Below are 19,620 nucleotides of genomic sequence, written 5' to 3' on the forward strand. Positions count from 1 at the left end.
GTCTCCTGCCCACGCAATTCCAACAACCCAGGTGGAGTATATTTTGGTCTAGGGTGGATGTTGCGTTACATAATGTTTCCAGCACACACGCAGGCATACACACATAGGGAGATATTAGCAAGGTGGCATAGGACTAGTAGTTAGCGCCTGATAAGGCAACTCCTTAAATAAATTATAAAGTTTAATGTATATGCCAATTTTATTAATAGTATATATATGTATTGTAAAGCGCTTTAGAGGGGTTCATGTGAGCTAGATATGGCGCTATATAAAATGTCGTATATTATTTATTATCCATATCTGCTGCCTCCCTTAAGATAATAAGATCGATGATTTTTCTGTACTGTTGACCTTTTTTACCACTACTGAGTCCTAGAATGGGTAAAATTGCCATATTGAGCAGTTCATTGTTTTGTTTGTTTGACTTCTACATCGACAATTTAAGTAATTATAACATTTCTAATAATCATTTACATGATCTTCTGTTTAGTGGGAAATAACATTTAAATTAAGCACATTTAAGATTTTCGCTTGTTGTAGTGATGGGTAAAAAGCGTAGATTATGTTCGTTCACTAGTTTGTCAATTAAATAATGCAGAATTTAAGAAAACCATGAAATGCATGTATCGCAATGTAATCCATGTAAGTAAGATAAGTTGCTGTTATCATCCTTCTGAAATATGTTAGGCTAATTGTTACATGTACCTGACTGTATTCAATATGCATAAGCCTGTCAATCAGGGTAAGGTCTTGGAAAACGATATTTGATTGGTTCCGCTGTCGATATAGAAGACCAAGCAATATTTTTGACATTTAACTGTTGATCTCATAGCGGAATATCCCAGTGTTTCAGTGATTGGTGTCACGTGACCATTTGAATGTGATATCTAACCAGTGGCTGGTTGAGATGTCATATTTCAAATTATCTGCGACGTCTACTATATTTATGATAATCATTTTCCTACTATATTGCCGTTGGTCCCTGTATCCCTATCCTAGATTGCCGACAAATTGAATAACCTGTGATTTCAAGGTTTTAAACGTCAATGTTGTTATTAGTTTTTGTTTTAATATCCGCTCTTGTCTTCATTTTCATATCTGGCTGTAAGGTGGTATTAGATTGTTATTGAACTATCGGTAGTCATGTCGTGTTAATGATGTATATTTGCTACTTCAGTAAAAAAAAACATGTTTGAAATATCAGGACTTGCAGGAAAAAAGTTTATTTGACCAAAAACGAATTAGGCAGGTTTTACGCATGAAAGGCCCCACGATTTAGAAGAGTGTTTATGGCTGGCAGCTCTCCAGTTGAATTACGCAATGGTATTTCATAATCTATCAGGTTGAAGTTGTTCACTCTTGCCTAAGACCTTGTTGATAAATGCATAAACAATCCTTTCTGAGTCATACATTTTGTTGGAAGACATAATAACGAATTCCGTGCGGTACAAGAAATTGTATTGGCCACCTGGAATCGTATTCATAAAACCGTTCTCAGGCTCAAACTGAACGGACAGAGCTCAGTTATTTGTTACGGAGGAAAACGTTTCAGTTAATTGGAGGAACGAGGAGGGGAAATTGAAGCGGAATACTGTTTCAGAGGAATACTGTTTCAGTATCTAGACATTAGTTTTTGATTTTGGAAAGTTACAAGGTATTCAAATTGAGCACCAAATCTATGCTGCAGAAAGATAAATGTTAATGGATACTGGCTTAGGCTCGTTTTCCTCTAAACCGTTCTCGCGCTCAAGTATGTATTCTGGGCTCAACGCAACTTACTAGTAACCTGCTGCAACCCGCTTTAATCATATGGCGATCAGAATGGCAAGTGATTACATTGAAAACAGTTTTTTGACTTTAAGTTCTCCAAAATTTTTCACATTGTTAAATATTAAACAAAATTAATTATTTATCGGAACAGGATATTTGGTTTGAGCACAGAGTCTGAGTTTGAGCATTAGAACAATTTCACGACTATTTGGTGTGCCTGTGCTTCGTTGAGGTTGATGGTAATTTTCTGTTTGTTTTGATAATTTCCTCGAACTAATTCGAGGACTTGGCATTGCCGTTGTGGTACATAATTGTGGTCTAGTTTACTCGATAAATCCGCCATCAGCATAAACTGTACTTTCTGTATCATTCTCTGTACATCTTGGCTATCTGCCAGACTCCTCGACTGTCACGTAATCCGTCAGATGACATGATTAAGATCATGCAAAGGAAATCTGTAAGCATGTGATAAGTATAGACCAAAAGCTTATACAGGCTTTGCTTATAACGGAACCGAAACTTAGACTAAACCAAATATTATGTTAGACCAAAATTGGATTTGATAAAATCCTGACTTACATTATTCTCATCATATTAATAATTACCAGTGATTGAGTTAGTAAATCGAGCACAATTTCGGGCTGCTGTCCTTATTACACCTCTATACATGTGTAACGTTTACGTATACGCGGTATATATAAGATTTTACCATATAAGTGTCTTATAATTTATTAGCTTTGTATTAATACCGAAGCGAATAAATTATTAATAAATTACGAGTTCACCATACATTTTGAAATACCCGTGTAAATATCATGTACGTTGGAAATGTAATTTGGTAAATACTATTATTGCTATCACCCATTAAGCTTTTGTAAAAATGATCTATTAAATCAATCTTCTTAGTTTGAACTCTATAATCAGGTGTCCAAGATAAAGAACATATTGCAATGTCTTTTTTGTTGTTTATCAATTCAAGAGAGTTTTGCGTGTTAATATCTTGACATTTGAATGTCATTATTATTACTGCTGTCAGACACAAGCATGTTTTTGACATTATACTCGACAAACATCAAATTAAATCTCAGTCAATTCTCTAAATGTACAACAATAATGGCGCCAAAAGCAGCATCACTGATCCGAGTAGCAGGACATATATTGTACTTTTCTTAAGGTAAAAGTGCACACGCGTCAACGAAGTACAACAACTTCGTATAAATATTCAGAAGAAACAAGTTAAACATTCCTGACGACACGACATCATTAACACCCTTTACTTATGGTTTAACACTTATCATTTTAGAAATCATCTTTAATTTGCTATTCATAAAAAATCATATGTCGATCCAAGCTTTAACATTTCAACGTCAGAATGAGGTTGGTCACAAGACTTCAGAGCGAGGGTGACGTGTTGAACTGATGTCGGAAGGTGTGACCCTCAAACGTCAGATCGAGGCTGACAGACCGATGTCAGAACAAAGGTGATAAGTTGCGTCAGAACGAGGATGGGGTGTAATATCAGAATGTCGCTGATGGTTTTACGTCAGAGCAAGGCTAGCTGCTTGAACATATCTCACGCAGATAATAACGTTACGTCAGTACGAAGCTTGTTTAGGTTTTAGAACGAGGCTCACGAATTGAAGTCAGAACTATGTTGAAGGCTTACAAAAGTTCAGCTGCGTTAGAGATACCTGTACCATCTATCATCAATACCTGTACCATCTATCATCAATACCTGTACCATCTATCATCAATACCTGTACCATCTATCATCAATACCTGTACCATCTACCATCAATACCTGTACCATCTGCCATCAATACCTGTACCATCTACCATTAATACCTGTACCATCTATCATCAATACCTGTACCATCTACCATTAATACCTGTACCATCTATCATCAATTCCTGTACCATCTATCATCAATACCTGTACCATCTACCATCAATACCTATATCATCTATCATTAATACCTGTACCATCTACTATTAATACCTGTCCCATCTACCATCAATACCTGTACCATCTATCATCACTACCTGTACCATCTACCATCAATACCTGTACCATCTATCATCACTACCTGTACCATCTACCATCAATACCTGTACCATCTACCATTAATACCTGTACCATCTGCCATCAATACCTGTACCATCTACCATTAATACCTGTACCATCTGCCATCAATACCTGTACCATCTACCATCAATAGCTGTATCATCTATCATTAATACCTGTACCATCTACTATTAATACCTGTACCATCTACCATCAATACCTGTACAATCTATCATCAATACCTGTACCATCTATCATCAATCCCTGTACCATCTATCATCAATACCTGTACCATCTCCCATCAATACCTGTACCATCTACCATCAATACCTATATCATCTATCATTAATACCTGTACCATCTACTATTAATACCTGTCCCATCTACCATCAATACCTGTACCATCTATCATTAATACCTGTACCATCTATCATCAATACCTGTACCATCTATCATTAATGCCTGTACCATCTATCATCAATACCTGTACCATCTACCATCAATACCTGTATCATCTATCATTAATACCTGTACCATCTACTATTAATACCTGTACCATCTACCATCAATACCTGTACCATCATTCCATGCTTGTCTGATAACCTTTAAACCTTGGAATGGTGAAAAATTTATTTTTATATAAATCTTTTATCGTTAGATCGCATGTTAGCATTAATTGAAGTCTGACATATTTTCTGGGGAGTAACACCATAAAAGGAAAAATAATTATGTCGCAAAAACCTTGTAGCTGATTGGTGTCTGGACGTAGCATTTCGCCCTGCAGATCAAACCTGGACTGAAAATAATGGCGTTCATAATTAAATGTTTCCGGATTAGATTTACTCCGAACAGCTGTCCGAGCACACATCACGCAGCTTATTATGCCCCGGGGTATTTGAACGACATTCACGTGCGCCTCTTGGTTCCTTTAAACTCAACCCCGGAATCGTCGCGGCGGAAGCTTGACCTGGTCACATTAAAATATTACGACAGAAACTGATTGTGACGGACATATGATGCGTTAGATATTGCGTGCACTTACAGTTTATCAGAACGAGAACAACTCACGTATGCTCAAGATCACGGAAACAAGTTTAATTCAATCAAGTGCAGTTGTACGTTTAAAATTTCAAACTTTCCACATCCCTCAAAATTGCCTAGTTGCAAATTTCTTTTAGAAGGATTCCAAGCGATGTATGTTGATGGAAAGTACAGGTTATTTAAATAGTATAATTCCAAAGGGAAGTATTGCATTATATCTATTTGTTCGAATTCCTTGCTTTGCTTGTGATCTTGAGTGTTCGTGTTTTTTCGTTGTTACTACCCAAGTTCTTACCTTGGGGATATGACATAAACAGGAATTTGACCTAGCACGTGTTACCTGGAAGCTGTCGTCGATGAAACTGAAGACGCATATTCTGCCAGAACACCCTTTCTTTCTTTTCTTTCGTATGCGTTTGCTTCAGTGTCTAAAGTGGCACATCGACCATTTTCTACTGTTGCGGCTCTGCGTGGTAATAGGCTCCCTGGTCCAAAAATGGGGGCATGATATGGTCAGGCGTAGTGATGAAAACGCCAAGTTTCTTTTATGGACCTTCAGGGAAACGTTTAGCGGTATAATTAGCGGTTTTTGTTTAACAAGGCCCCTGTATATTAATCAACACTAAGTCCATATGATGATAATGAAATAACAATCTATACATCCTTCTTTTTCAAACAGTCCAAAAGCTGGAATAGCTTGCTTATGCGTTTTCATTGGTGTACTTAAATGGCCTTTAATTAGCTGAATAAATCACTTGAATTCGTCTGGAATCTTCCGTGTCTATGAAAAGCTAGTAAAATGAAAAAAAAAATGTATTTCCTCTGTAAGTACAGTTGTACATTATATAATTTGTGAGCGCAAGTAACTGCTTTTCTTGTGATCACAGGAAACATATTTTTTAATCTTAACGTAAAATATTGGATATTGCACCGGTGCATAATTATCGACCATTTGAACCGGTGTTGGGTAAGGATGATGCACAAGTTTGTCGACCGGAAGTGAAGTTAATTTTGATAAAGTGTCATATACCATCGGGAAAAGAAGGATTGGCGATACATTTATAGACCATTCCATCCAAATCATACGGAACTAATTGAATTGCTCTGCCATGATACATCTTCCGTATCAAATTCACCATAGCATTTATGTGTCCCGTACGTATTACCTGTCCCGTATTTCCATTGTTCGTTATATTATTTTACATAAATATCTGGTGAGGTATTTCTTTTTATTGCACACTGTCATACATGTGGCGTCTAAACTTCGATACAGTCTGCGCTGGGTCGTCCTCATATATCATCATGTTTTGTCATGGTTCTATGTGTTTGTGGGAGTTATATGAATCGTATATGCACTGGGGACCCCTATGTTGTTCCCTGTGTACACCAGTCATTGTAAATAATGTGTGTACTATATAGATGGTTGTCAGTTGTGTCCTATGCCTATACAATGTAACAACTGGCAACCGGAACTGGAAATTATATTAGCGCTAACATATTGATGAAGCACGCAGAGACAGATGAACACTATCCGATACAGAAACCGCGCGCATTGTCATTTGCTACAATGGGTAAGCACTTTTGTCAACACCGAGTCACCAATTACCAATACCCAAGAGCAAAGCGTCCATTGATATCGATATTCTGGTGACGTCTAAACCAAATAACGAAATTGCGTCATTCCATATATCATGTAACTGCTACATATAATTGATACATCAACTTACTATACAGAAGCTATAGTGAGCAATTGCAAGTAGGAAATCAGTCGCGTTTATAGACTAGGAACTGTTTTGATATTGTGGCCACCCCCACCCCCGTAGGGACATAGTGCGCCCCCTGCCGTCACATACAGCGCCCCCTGTGGTTTCCCCAGTAAATAAGCACAATTCGCATCTTGCGGCGTCGCGGAATTCCCACTGACCAACCTTGCTATACATTACATAATAGCCCACGAGGCGCCGTTCTGATCGATGTATCGATTGACCTGCTAGCAGATGGTTATGATGGGGTCACCAATTTATCACCACACCACAGCTGGTTCTCAGGTTTTGCTGTTTACCCATCCTCGCAGTTTGAAGTATTGAACATAAATATCTGTTTGTCTAGTTCGTTTGTGAGAACTCAAGATAAATGTGTTTTTACAAGCTGTGAATTACTTTGAGTTGTCGTTGTCTCTCTAGAGCCACTGGCGCTTTAGTACTGGTTGATCAGTCCACGAAAAGGTGCCGTATGTCATAGCGGTGTGTGAGGAATGTCTGTCCGCCAATATTGAACTGTTTATACATCTACAACATCTGTGGTTGACATCAAAGGATAATGAAGAACCACGTGTTGGATCAAAACAGCAAAGTGAGTACGAATGAAACCTTCGATTTCGATTTTGGACCAAGTCCCTTTAATTGAGTATTACAGTGCCTGACATACCCTTAAGAGTAAGTGTTGCTACGGCCGTCACATTCAGGCGAACTCAATCTGATTAGTATCTGCCGATTAATATAGCAGAGCAGAAGCTTTTAATTTGTTATAGATGTCGTAATATTTATAGCTCATCTCTTACTTTTCAGTCAATGGTAATTACACTCGCTGTAATACATATCAGAATACATTTCGGACTAGGTGCATGGTATTATTATGATTGTGCAAGGCATGCTGAAACTGATTTTGATAAGTTCGTAATATTTGTTTTTACTGTGAAAGGACCAAGAGAAGAAAGAAAGAATATAAAGATTGTGTATTACCGGGATATCGTTGTGTGCTAGAACCCTAGTGTTATGTCACCAGTTGATTAGGTACATCTTTACGTAAACAACTGACCACGAGTGACAGGCGTGTCTGGTCAAAAGATATCGGCGTTCGTATGGATTAAATAAGTAAATTATATATATAAAAAGCGACTGTATATTAAAGCTTTTTTTAATAACTAATGTTTAGATATTGAATTTTATTCAAGTAATAACCAGGATTTTCTGGGTGCTATACGGTAAATACCAAGAAGTTGTGTTCACTACTAAATCCGCGACGACAAAGTAAAGTACCTTAAATAATCAAGGCAAGTCCTTATAATTGATTCGAAAAAGACAAATCCATTAAAAGTCCATAGTTCATAGTGAATATTTGTTCAATCAAAAAAAGTCTTTTATCACAAAAACAATACAAGCTGTAATTCCGTTACCAGCCAACTTCAACCAATCAGAAGCTAGAATTAAAAAAAACGCACCGAACATGACGGCATACGACGTCATCACGTCCATAAAATAAAGGATGAATTTTGAAACTGAAGCAGAATGCAAAAGCTTCACACAAATTTGATTGATTTATATTTTAGTGTGTGTTGGTACTAGGTTTTCTTCCGTTTTTTTTAACAAATGACCGATAATGATGTCACATATCATAATTTCGGTGGGTTGAAAGGATGTCTCAAGCTGGAGAAATTGTAGGCAACCTTCACAGGGTAACATAACAATCGTTTCACTAGACATCTCCATTACGACATTGAATCTAAGTCAAAAAGTACATTTGCATTAAACCTTCAATTATAATCATTTTGAAACCTGATAGAGATAGTATTCAAGTATTGTTTAGAAGAACCCCGGCAAATAAAAAAGGAAAGAAGGAAAAAGATAAAAAAAAAATGTAGTGAGCGTGACGTCCACGAAACGCAGTATAAACACAATTAAACACAAGAGATGGCTTGTAATGAAATATTACCAGAGGACAACTTGTATTATCAAATTGTATGAATATTTCAAATTAAAAAACTATGATTCCAATCAGACTTTGCCACGGTTACATAACCTGTTCACACTTCAGAGTATCATAACATTGGTCCGTGTAGGTTGTATCCCAGCGCTAGTAGTTATTTAGCTTTCCGTGTAGGTTGTATCCCAGAGCTGGTAGTTATTTAGCTTTCCGTGTAGGTTGTATCGCGTAGGTTGTAGCCCAGTGGTAGTAGTTATTTAGCTTTCCGTGTAGGTTGTATCGCGTAGGTTGTAGCCCAGTGGTAGTAGTTATTTAGCTTTCCGTGTAGGTTGTATCGCGTAGGTTGTAGCCCAGTGGTAGTAGTTATTTAGCTTTCCGTGTAGGTTGTATCCCAGCGCTAGTAGTTATTTAGCTTTCCGTGTAGGTTGTATCCCAGCGCTCGTAGTTATTTAGCTTTCCGTGTAGGTGGAATTCCAGCGCTAGTAGTTATTTAGCTTTCCGCGTAGGTTGTATCCCAGTGGTAGTAGTTATTTAGCTTTCCGTGTAGGTTGTATCCCAGCGCTAGTAGTTATTTAGCTTTCCGCGTAGGTTGTAGCCCAGTGGTAGTAGTTATTTAGCTTTCCGTGTAGGTTGTATCCAAGCAGTAGTAGTTATTTAGCTTTCCGTGTAGGTTGTAACCCAGCGGTAGTAGTTATTTAGCCTTCCGTGTAGGTTGCATCCCAGCGGTAGTAGTTATTTAGCATTCCGTGGAGGTTGTATCCCAGCGCTAGTAGTTATTTAGCTATCCGTGTAGTTTGTATCCCAGCGGTAGTAGTTATTTATCTTTCCGTGTAGGTTGTCTCCCAGCGGTAGTAGTTATTTCGCTTTCCATGTAGATGTATCCCAGCGCTTGTAGTTATTTAGCTTTCCGTGTAGGTTGTATCCAAGCAGTAGTAGTTATTTAGCTTTCCGTGTAGGTTGTAACCCAGCGGTAGTAGTTATTTAGCCTTCCGTGTAGGTTGCATCCCAGCGGTAGTAGTTATTTAGCATTCCGTGTAGGTTGTAGCCCAGCGCTAGTAGTTATTTCGCTTTCCATGAAGGTTGTATCCCAGCGGTAGTAGTTATTTAGCTTTTCGTGTAGGTTGTATCCCTGCGCTAGTAGTTATCTAGCTTTCCATGTAGGTTGTATCCCAGCGCTAGTAGTTATCTATCTTTCCATGTAGGTTGTATCACAGCGCTAGTAGTTATTCAGCTTTCCGTGTAGGTTGTATCCCAGCGTTAGTAGTTATCTAGCTTTCGTGTAGGTTGTATCCCAGCGGTAGTAGTTATTCAGCTTTCCATGTAGGTTGTATCCCAGCGCTAGTAGTTATTCAGCTTTCCGTGTAGGTTGTATCCCAGCGTTAGTAGTTATCTAGCTTTCGTGTAGGTTGTATCCCAGCGCTAGTAGTTCTTTAGCTTTCCGTGTAGGTTGTATCCCAGCGCTAGTAGTTATCTATCTTTCCATGTAGGTTGTATCCCAGCGGTAGTAGTTACTTAGCTTTCCGTGTATTTAGCTATCCGTGTAGGGTTTATCCCAGCGCTAGTAGTTATTTCGCTTTCCGTGTAGGTTGTATCCCAGTGGTAGTAGTTATAGCTTTCCATGTAGGTTGTATCCCAGCGCTAGTAGTTATTTCGCTTTCCATGTAGGTTGTATCCCAGCGGTAGTAGTTACTTAGCTTTCCGTGTATTTAGCTTTCCGTGTCGGGTTTATCCCAGCGCTAGTAGTTATTTCGCTTTCCGTGTAGGTTGCATCCCAGCGCTAGTAGTTATCTAGCTTTCCATGTAGGTTGTATCCTAGCACTAGTAGTTATTTAGCTTTCCGTGTAGGTTGTATCCCAGCAGTAGTAGTTATTTAGCATTCCGTGTAGGTTGTATCCTAGCGTTAGTAGTTATCTAGCTTTCGTGTAGGTTGTATCCCAGCGGTAGTAGTTATTTTGCTTTCCATGTAGGTTGTATCCCAGCGGTAGTAGTTACTTAGCTTTCCGTGTATTTAGCTATCCGTGTAGGGTTTATCCCAGCGCTAGTAGTTATTTAGCTGTCCGTGTAGGATGTATCCCAGCAGTAGTAGTTATTTCGCTTTCCGTGTAGGTTGTATCCCAGTGGTAGTAGTTATTTAGCTTTGTAGTAGTTATTTAGCCTTCCGTGTAGGTTGCATCCCAGCGGTAGTAGTTATTTAGCATTCCGTGTAGGTCGTATCCCAGCGCTAGTAGTTATCTAGCTTTCCATGTAGGTTGTATCCTAGCACTAGTAGTTATTTAGCTTTCCGTGTAGGTTGTATCCCAGCAGTAGCAGTTATTTAGCTTTCCGTGTAGGTTGTATCCCAGCAGTAGCAGTTATTTAGCTTTCCGTGTAGGTTGTATCCCAGCGCTAGTAGTTCTTTAGCTTTCCGTGTAGGTTGTATCCCAGCGCTAGTAGTTATATCGCTTTCCATGAAGGTTGTATCCCAGCGGTAGTAGTTATTTAGCTTTTCGTGTAGGTTGTATCCCTGCGCTAGTAGTTATCTAGCTTTCCATGTAGGTTGTATCCCAGCGGTACTAGTTATTTCGCTTTCCATGTAGGTTGTATCCCAGCGGTAGTAGTTATTTATCTTTCCGTGTAAGTTGTATCCCAGTGGTAGTAGTTATTTAGCCTTCCGTGTAGGTTGTCTACCAGCGGTAGTAGTTATTTCGCTTTCCATGTAGATGTATCCCAGCGCTTGTAGTTATTTAGCTTTCCGTGTAGGTTGTATCCAAGCAGTAGTAGTTATTTAGCTTTCCGTGTAGGTTGTAACCCAGCGGTAGTAGTTATTTAGCCTTCCGTGTAGGTTGCATCCCAGCGGTAGTAGTTATTTAGCATTCCGTGGAGGTTGTATCCCAGCGCTAGTAGTTATTTAGCTATCCGTGTAGTTTGTATCCCAGCGGTAGTAGTTATTTAGCATTCCGTGGAGGTTGTATCCCAGCGCTAGTAGTTATTTAGCTATCCGTGTAGGTTGTATCCCAGCGCTAGTAGTTATGTAGCTCTCCGTGTAGTTTGTACATGTATTCCAGCGGTAGTTGTTATTGAGCTTTTGTGCCTTCTCAAATACACGGCTTTCTTTCACAGTGGATCAAGCGGTAGTAGTTATTTAGCATTCCGTGTAGGTTGTATCCCAGCGCTAGTAGTTATATCGCTTTCCATGAAGGTTGTATCCCAGCGGTAGTAGTTATTTAGCTTTTCGTGTAGGTTGTATCCCAGCGCTAGTAGTTCTTTAGCTTTCCGTGTAGGTTGTATCCCAGCGCTAGTAGTTATTTCGCTTTCCGTGTAGGTTGTATCCCAGCAGTAGTAGTTATTTCGCTTTCCGTGTAGGTTGTATCCCAGTGGTAGTAGTTATTTAGCTTTCCGTGTATTTAGCTTTCCGTGTAGGTTGTATCCCAGCGCTAGTAGTTATTTAGCTCTCCGTGTAGTTTGTACATGTATTCCAGCGGTAGTTGTTATTGAGCTTTTGTGCCTTCTCAAATACACGGCTTTCTTTCACAGTGGATCAAGCAGTTATATTTGATACAGATTTGGTATAACAATGTTGTTATCAATAAATGTCCGCAAGAGGGGCGGTTTGTACGTGACGATTCAGCGTTGATATCACGATCTCAAAAGGCTAGAGGAAGACAGTTTTTATCAAAAGTAATGACATATACTGTTTATAACTGTCAGAATTGACCAAAATGCATTAAAAAGGCCTTTGAGGAACCATCACACATTAACATATTCACCGGTTGTGCTGTATGAACCTGTTTACAACTCTACGGTTATTCTATAGCAATTCAGTGTACATTGCTATTGTATCTGATTTCCACCTGGAAGTAGTTCCGCGCATTGATTTAAGAAATAGTTCTAGCTATTCTTCATGGAATTGAAAATCGTTTGTGTAGTTTTGAATAATCATGAAATATTTATAATTTAAAAAATATCTTTTAGGCTTCATCTTTATTCAAAATTGGGCAGAAAACACGATTTCTAGAACCAGATTACTTACCCCTTTGTGTGTTTCCCCCTCTATTTGTTTGTGATTAATAATGGTGCCTACCCTTATTTTTTATATAATCTCTGTTCCCCTTGTTGTCATTCCGTGATTTTGATTAACTCTAATGGTGTCTTTGAGTTGGCATTATGATGACTTTTACTGTACACCGTTACCGTAGAAAATATGTCTTTGCATTTATAAATTAACGCATTGTTGGCTGTTGACTATAAATTACGATTGTTGAGTTTTGTTCTTCATCTTTTTTTTTTACTACAGAAACCAACCCTGTGTATATTACCAAATGATATGTATTCCGTCTTTGCGTATTGTAGAGTTATCTGCACTTATGAGCAGGTATTGATTGTTACGTCATTTGTTTGTCAGAGTAACGTAATCAATTTTTGAGAAAACGACGTAATTTTCCCACACAAACCAATGACGTAACAATCAATACCTGCTCACAAGAGAAGATAACTCTGCAATACGCAAAGAAGGAATATCTACCCGGCATTAACAACTGCGTGACGTCATAGTGTCGTAATTGTTAAAAGGGGTATCGGGGCTCGTACCCTGGTCACGGAACCAATGTTACAAGATGGGGAGCATGCAAAGGGGCCAGGGTGAGGGATTTAATCAGCAAGTGGATGCTCTTACGGTCCGGTGAAGTCTTGTTTCACACAAGCAATAATGCCGGCGCATGCGTGGGCGGGTCATTATCGTTTCATAACCTTCATGTGATTTTGTATTTATTATCAATAGTGATACATATACATAGTTTAAATTACTTGATGGATATTTAAAAGAACGAGTTATTGATAAATAACAATTTAAATTGAATGGTCTGATAGAACTGACAGTATATATATTATTGAATGACAAAGTCGCAGATTTCTGAAATTTCGTTATCCGGAAAATGTATTCTTACTATTCAGCATCGTGCAAAATTTGTGTCTGTAAATATAAAAGATGTGCGTTGGTCTATGTTCATGATTGGTAATAATTTTATTGTAAAGTACATCTTCATAAAAATATCATTTAGTACGTGTCGGTATAACACATATGTTACATGCTGAGTGTTTGTAACAAACACCGAGCGTAAACAACAAGTACAAATATGCTGTCAAACCTCTCCCACAAAATGTGTTATGAGGGTGAAATGAAGGACGGACCATAGCTGTGCTCGCTACATTTCTGCGCGTGTCGAACTGATTTCAGTACGCATGTAGCAGGATTATATTGATAAATCTAACAATACCACATCATTAGAAATGTCACGATACTTTCAGAAAGTTTAAAAGTCCCGGATGAATGTGAAAGTTAAGCGCATTATTGAAGTAGATCGTAAACTTTGGTTAAAGACGTCACGACCGCTGTTGCGCACGTGCGCGGCATTAGGAGAACTGAGAATAGCTAGCATTAGGTATCAGCGGGGGCCGTGTTAACGATCCTTGTTCTTGTCAATACGTTATACCTACTTCCTGTTAATGGCTGCACAAAGCCGACGTCGATTAACAGTAAACACAGATCACAAGGATTACTGCCCGTAATGGGCAACACTATCATATAGAGGGCGTGCTTTATTGTCCCCGTACTCTTAACTGAAGTCCTCACCGAATCATTGACATTCGGATGTTCTCTTGATTATAACACCTTTCGTTGTATGATGTATTGTGTAGATTTTCCAAGAAGATGTAACATGGCTTCTTCTATAATATTTCTAAAATTATGATTTATATTATTTTCTAAACACGTTTAAAATATATTAAGATATGGATGCAGAGTCAAATTGTCTGCCTGCATCCATTATTTATCCTTTTGTATGCTATTGTATGGGAAATTTTGTTGTAAAATACTATGAAGAAACAATGAAAGTACATTCAGTTGTCAGATTGGATATATTATGATTAGAAATACAATGTGTAAAAAAACTGCATCAAACGTCAGATTGTATACAATTAAATAATATGTATACTATTGCGTCAAGTGTCGAATTGTAAACAAATATATGTATAAAACTGCGTCAAGTGTCGGATTGTATACAATTATATAACATGTACACTACTGTGTCAAGTGTCGGATTGTATATCATTATATAACATGTATACTACTGTGTCAAGTGTTGGATTGTGTACAATTATATAGCATGTACACTACCGCGTCAAGTGTCGGATTGTATACAATTATATAACATGTACACTACTGTGTCAAGTGTCGGATTGTATATCATTATATAACATGTACACTACTGTGTCAAGTGTAAGAATATCAACAATTATATAACATGTACACTACTGTGTCAAGTGTCGGATTGTGTAAATTTATATAACATGTACACTACTGCGTCAAGTGTCGGATTGTGTACAATTATATAACATGTACACTACTGCGTCAAGTGTCGGATTGTGTAAAATTATATAACATGTACACTATAGCGTCAAGTGTCGGATTGTGTACAGTTATATAACATGTACACTACTGCGTCAAGTGTGTGATTGTGTACAATTATATAACATGTACACTACTGCGTCAAGTGTCGGATTGTGTAAAATTATATAACATGTACACTACTGCGTCAAGTGTCGGATTGTGTACAATTATATAACATGTACACTACTGCGTCAAGTGTCGGATTGTATACAATTATATAACATGTACACTACTACGTCAAGTGTCGGATTGTATACAATTATATAACATGTACACTACTGCGTCAAGTGTCGGATTGTGTACAATTATATAACATGTACACTACTGCGTCAAGTGTCGGATTGTATACAATTATATAACATGTACACTACTGCGTCAAGTGTCGGATTGTATACAATTATATAACATGTACACTACTGCGTCAAGTGTCGGATTGTATACAATTATATAACATGTACACTACTGCGTCAAGTGTCGGATTGTATACAATTATATAACATGTACACTACTGCGTCAAGTGTCGGATTGTATACAATTATATAACATGTACACTACTGCGTCAAGTGTCGGATTGTATACAATTATATAACATGTACACTACTGCGTCAAGTGTCGGATTGTATACAATTATATAACATGTACACTACTGCGTCAAGTGTCGGATTGTATACAATTATATAACATGTACACTACTACGTCAAGTGTCGGATTGTATACAATTATATAACATGTACACTACTGTGTCAAGTGTCGGATGGTATAAAATTATATAGCATGTACACTACTGTGTCTAGTTATTGATTGTATATAATGTATATAATTATATAACATGTACATTACTGCGTCAAGTGTCGGATTGTGTACAATTATATAGCATGTACACTACTACGTCAAGTGTCGGATTGTATACAATTATATAACATGTACACTACTGCGTCAAGTGTCGGATTGTATACAATTATATAACATGTACACTACTGCGTCAAGTGTCGGATTGTATACAATTATATAACATGTACACTACTGCGTCAAGTGTCGGATTGTATACAATTATATAACATGTACACTACTGCGTCAAGTGTCGGATTGTATACAATTATATAACATGTACACTACTGCGTCAAGTGTCGGATTGTATACAATTATATAACATGTACACTACTGCGTCAAGTGTCGGATTGTATACAATTATATAACATGTACACTACTGCGTCAAGTGTCGGATTGTATACAATTATATAACATGTACACTACTACGTCAAGTGTCGGATTGTGTACAATTATATAACATGTACACTACTGTGTCAAGTGTTGGATTGTATAGAGTTATACAAATTCAACTAGATATAATGTCCCATTATATATATGAAGTAATAAATTTACAACTGATTCAACAGTCAGATTCTATGTTATCATATAATATGTATACATTTAGGGTTTTACATGAGTTTCCATTTCAGATTTACGAAACCAGTATAAGAATTTTGTAGTCAATTTAGCGAGCCTCTGGCAACGAGTTTTATATATTTCGTTTGAAATGAAAACGAGTGTGTGATTTTTTTTATCACATAATCAGGATTTGTGGCATTTATTAGTGTAAAAACGACAATTTTCATGTAAACTTTAAATGTAAAAAGCCGCCATTTTGACTCCAGTGCGTCAGTCTGTGACATCATGTTCTTGTCCTTGGCGTGACGTCACAATTGAAACAATTGAAACTTAAAACCAATGACAGGTCTGATAGGTCGTATTACACGGATTAATACGGAAAACAATATGACATGGGTATATTCACTTGATAACACAGAACAGTATGTGATAAATACGTTTACAACTGAGATAACTTCCCATTTGTATACAATTATGTAATACCTGTATGTAAACAACTGAGTCAATAGTTAGATCGTTTAAAATTATTCTATATATATACAATTACATCAACTGAGTGTTTATTATTATAGAATATGTTTACATTGCGTAAAATGTCAGATTATCTACGTTTTCACCAAGATGGCCGAGGTTTAATTACAGTGTATGAATCTTAAACTTTAAAAACAACGTTGCCATTGACGTTTAGTAACTTCTCTGTCGGAGCCAACATTCAGTGAGGCAATTTCAAGAAATGTGCAAATTTCCATTAAAACCAGGTTGTAACAAATAAAAGTGAAAATCTTTTACAATAATAACTGTCTAAAAATTATGCGATCAGGGTGTTATAAGTTTGCCATTATTTTTGTAATGGTTTTACTTTTGCCAAACCCTTTTTCGTTTCTGGCAATACATTATCGTTTAACACACACCCACACACGAAACTGTGTTTTCCGCTCCCCTTTCACTTTCAGTATTATGAGCTCCTGCGATTTAGAGGTGATTAATATATTCAGAGGCGTATGAAACCATAAAGGTCTCTCTATACATGTAAGGTGATAATAAATGTGTCTAAAATTGGTATAGCTTATCAGTGTTCTAACATTCCCGAGATCGTTGACATTCCAAATCATACATAATTATGTGAGTCTAATTACATGCGCAATGTGTGTATGACTAGGATTACACCCACTGGTTATTAACACAAAAGGTTCAATGAACGTTTGTCCGATTGTCTGGTATAATCTTCCACAGACTCGATAAATATCTTAATTAATTTGGTTTGTAATATGTGAACAACTGAGCCCCCCTCATCTCGATTTAGAACTGGTCCACTGTGGCGTATCAAGATACACTGTAGCTTCCTGTATCTGCCATCTGAACAGATTGCTCTCTCTGTCCAATACTTTGGAGATATTCCAGTCAATCACATGACTTTTCTATGTGGCAGCATGGTCTGTGATTGCCGATTTATTGATCTGGGACTCCTTTTTGATCGTATGTAGTTCTCTCCCTCTTGGGTGTCCGTATCTTTCCGGTGTTCACCAAGGCGGACCCCAAATTGCCAAAATGCACCGCATTTAATGCATCCGAATTTTTATACGCATTATGCGACGTTTTCTTTAGCTGTTTTCCCTAGGGTGTACTAGGATATTGCGAAGCGTCTTGTGTGTCTCCATTGCTGTTGCTATGCCATGACCACGATATATCCTCTGGATGGTTTCGCATATATAAATTTTATACACCGGATGACCACCTGACCTTCGGTTTTTTCCTTATCCTTGATTGGCCTTTTCTTGTTCTTCCACTTATTATGACACTATTTTTGTACCCGTTTTATGGCCCATTCCTGATATGCATATGCTCTCATTGCTCTAGCAATGTGGTTCTGCTCTTATGTTCTGTGACTATTGCATTACATCTGTTAAGCAATGTGCGTCCGACGCCCAACTTCTGCTGCAAAAGATGGTGTGATTTGATGTTCAGGTATTGGTCCGTATGGGTCTTTTTATAGACCAATACCTTCACGGTCCGGCTTCTTGCTTTACCTAAATAGTGTCAGGAAGGGAATTAAGCCGATGGTTTCTTTCTCACATGTAAATTTGATGTTGTGAGTGGCATCTATGGTGTTGATATGTGTGGTCATATCCTTCTGTGAACCATTCTTGATTATAACATGTCGTCAACATATCGTTTCCATAAGCTAGGCTTGCATTACATACATACATACATACCTATACAACATTTGATTTGTTGTTAATATAAGGCACTCTAAAGCGCTATACAGTACACAGATATACAATTAATACAATTCGCATATACATGAATCAATACAATTATCAGGCCCTAACTACTAGTCGTATGCCACCTGGCTAATATCTCCCTATGTGTGGATGCCTACGTGTATGCTGGATATGCATTCTATTTCGGCAGTGGCTATTGCTTCTTGCTCCAGATGTTCCATGAACAAATTGGTTACAATGGGAGACACTGGATCATGGACTACCCATAGCAGTGCCGAAGTGTTGCTGATAAATAATATATGTTGTTGTCAGCACAATTCCAGAAATTCCAAGATGTCCTGAGTCTGGATGTTTGTGTTCTCAAGCCTGTATATGTCTTATCCTAATCATTTCTTAATGATTCTAAGTGCGTCGTCAATGGGTGTGGTGGTCAACGGGGAAACAACATAATGTAAAATGATTTTTTTGTCTTCCTGAATTGTGATCGTAGCGTATCTTCCGCTAGATGTTTCGAGTTCTTGTCATGGTGTTCCGATCTACCAACTATAGGCCCCAGAATGTCTGATAATGGCATGGAAACATTGTAACTAATGGACCCATTCTGGTTCAAAATAGGCCTCAGTGGGTTTCCCTGTTTGTGTGTCCTGGGCGTACATACATTCTAGGAGTTTTCTATGCTGTGGGATACAGATATCGGTATTGGCCTTCGGTAATCCTGATCTCTTGTATTAATATTGACTGGATGGCTATTAGACGCATTTGAAAATTTTAGGTTGGATTGGTCTGCAGCTGTTCAAATATTTTGTTGTCCTGTATCATTGCCATGACCATGGCGTCAAATTGTCGGTGTCCATGACGACTGTTTCCTTCGCCTTGTCAGTTGGTTATTTGTCTCTGCCTTATTGATAGAGTGTGACCCTTTTTTTCTTTCGTCATATTACCTGTTGATAATTTCGTGGATTTCAAAACCCCCGTCACACGGAATCTTAAAGTTGATCAGCCTCAGC

The 19,620-nt window shown here is 37.8% G+C and overlaps 1 protein-coding gene across 1 annotated transcript in view; it reads left to right on the forward strand.

Moving 5' to 3' along the window:
- Positions 1-6,899: 6,899 nt before the first annotated feature.
- LOC110450769 (ankyrin repeat domain-containing protein 33B-like) overlaps positions 6,900-19,620 on the forward strand; it is a 64,637-nt gene continuing 51,916 nt past the window's right edge. Inside the window, exon 1 of the mRNA XM_021498474.1 lies at positions 6,900-7,228. Coding sequence (XP_021354149.1) covers positions 7,196-7,228 — 33 coding nt within the window. The 5' untranslated portion in view covers positions 6,900-7,195. The remainder of the gene's footprint in view (positions 7,229-19,620) is intronic.

Source organism: Mizuhopecten yessoensis, unplaced genomic scaffold, assembly GCF_002113885.1.
Source record: "Mizuhopecten yessoensis strain PY_sf001 unplaced genomic scaffold, ASM211388v2 scaffold5503, whole genome shotgun sequence".
NCBI lineage: Eukaryota > Metazoa > Mollusca > Bivalvia > Pectinida > Pectinidae > Mizuhopecten > Mizuhopecten yessoensis.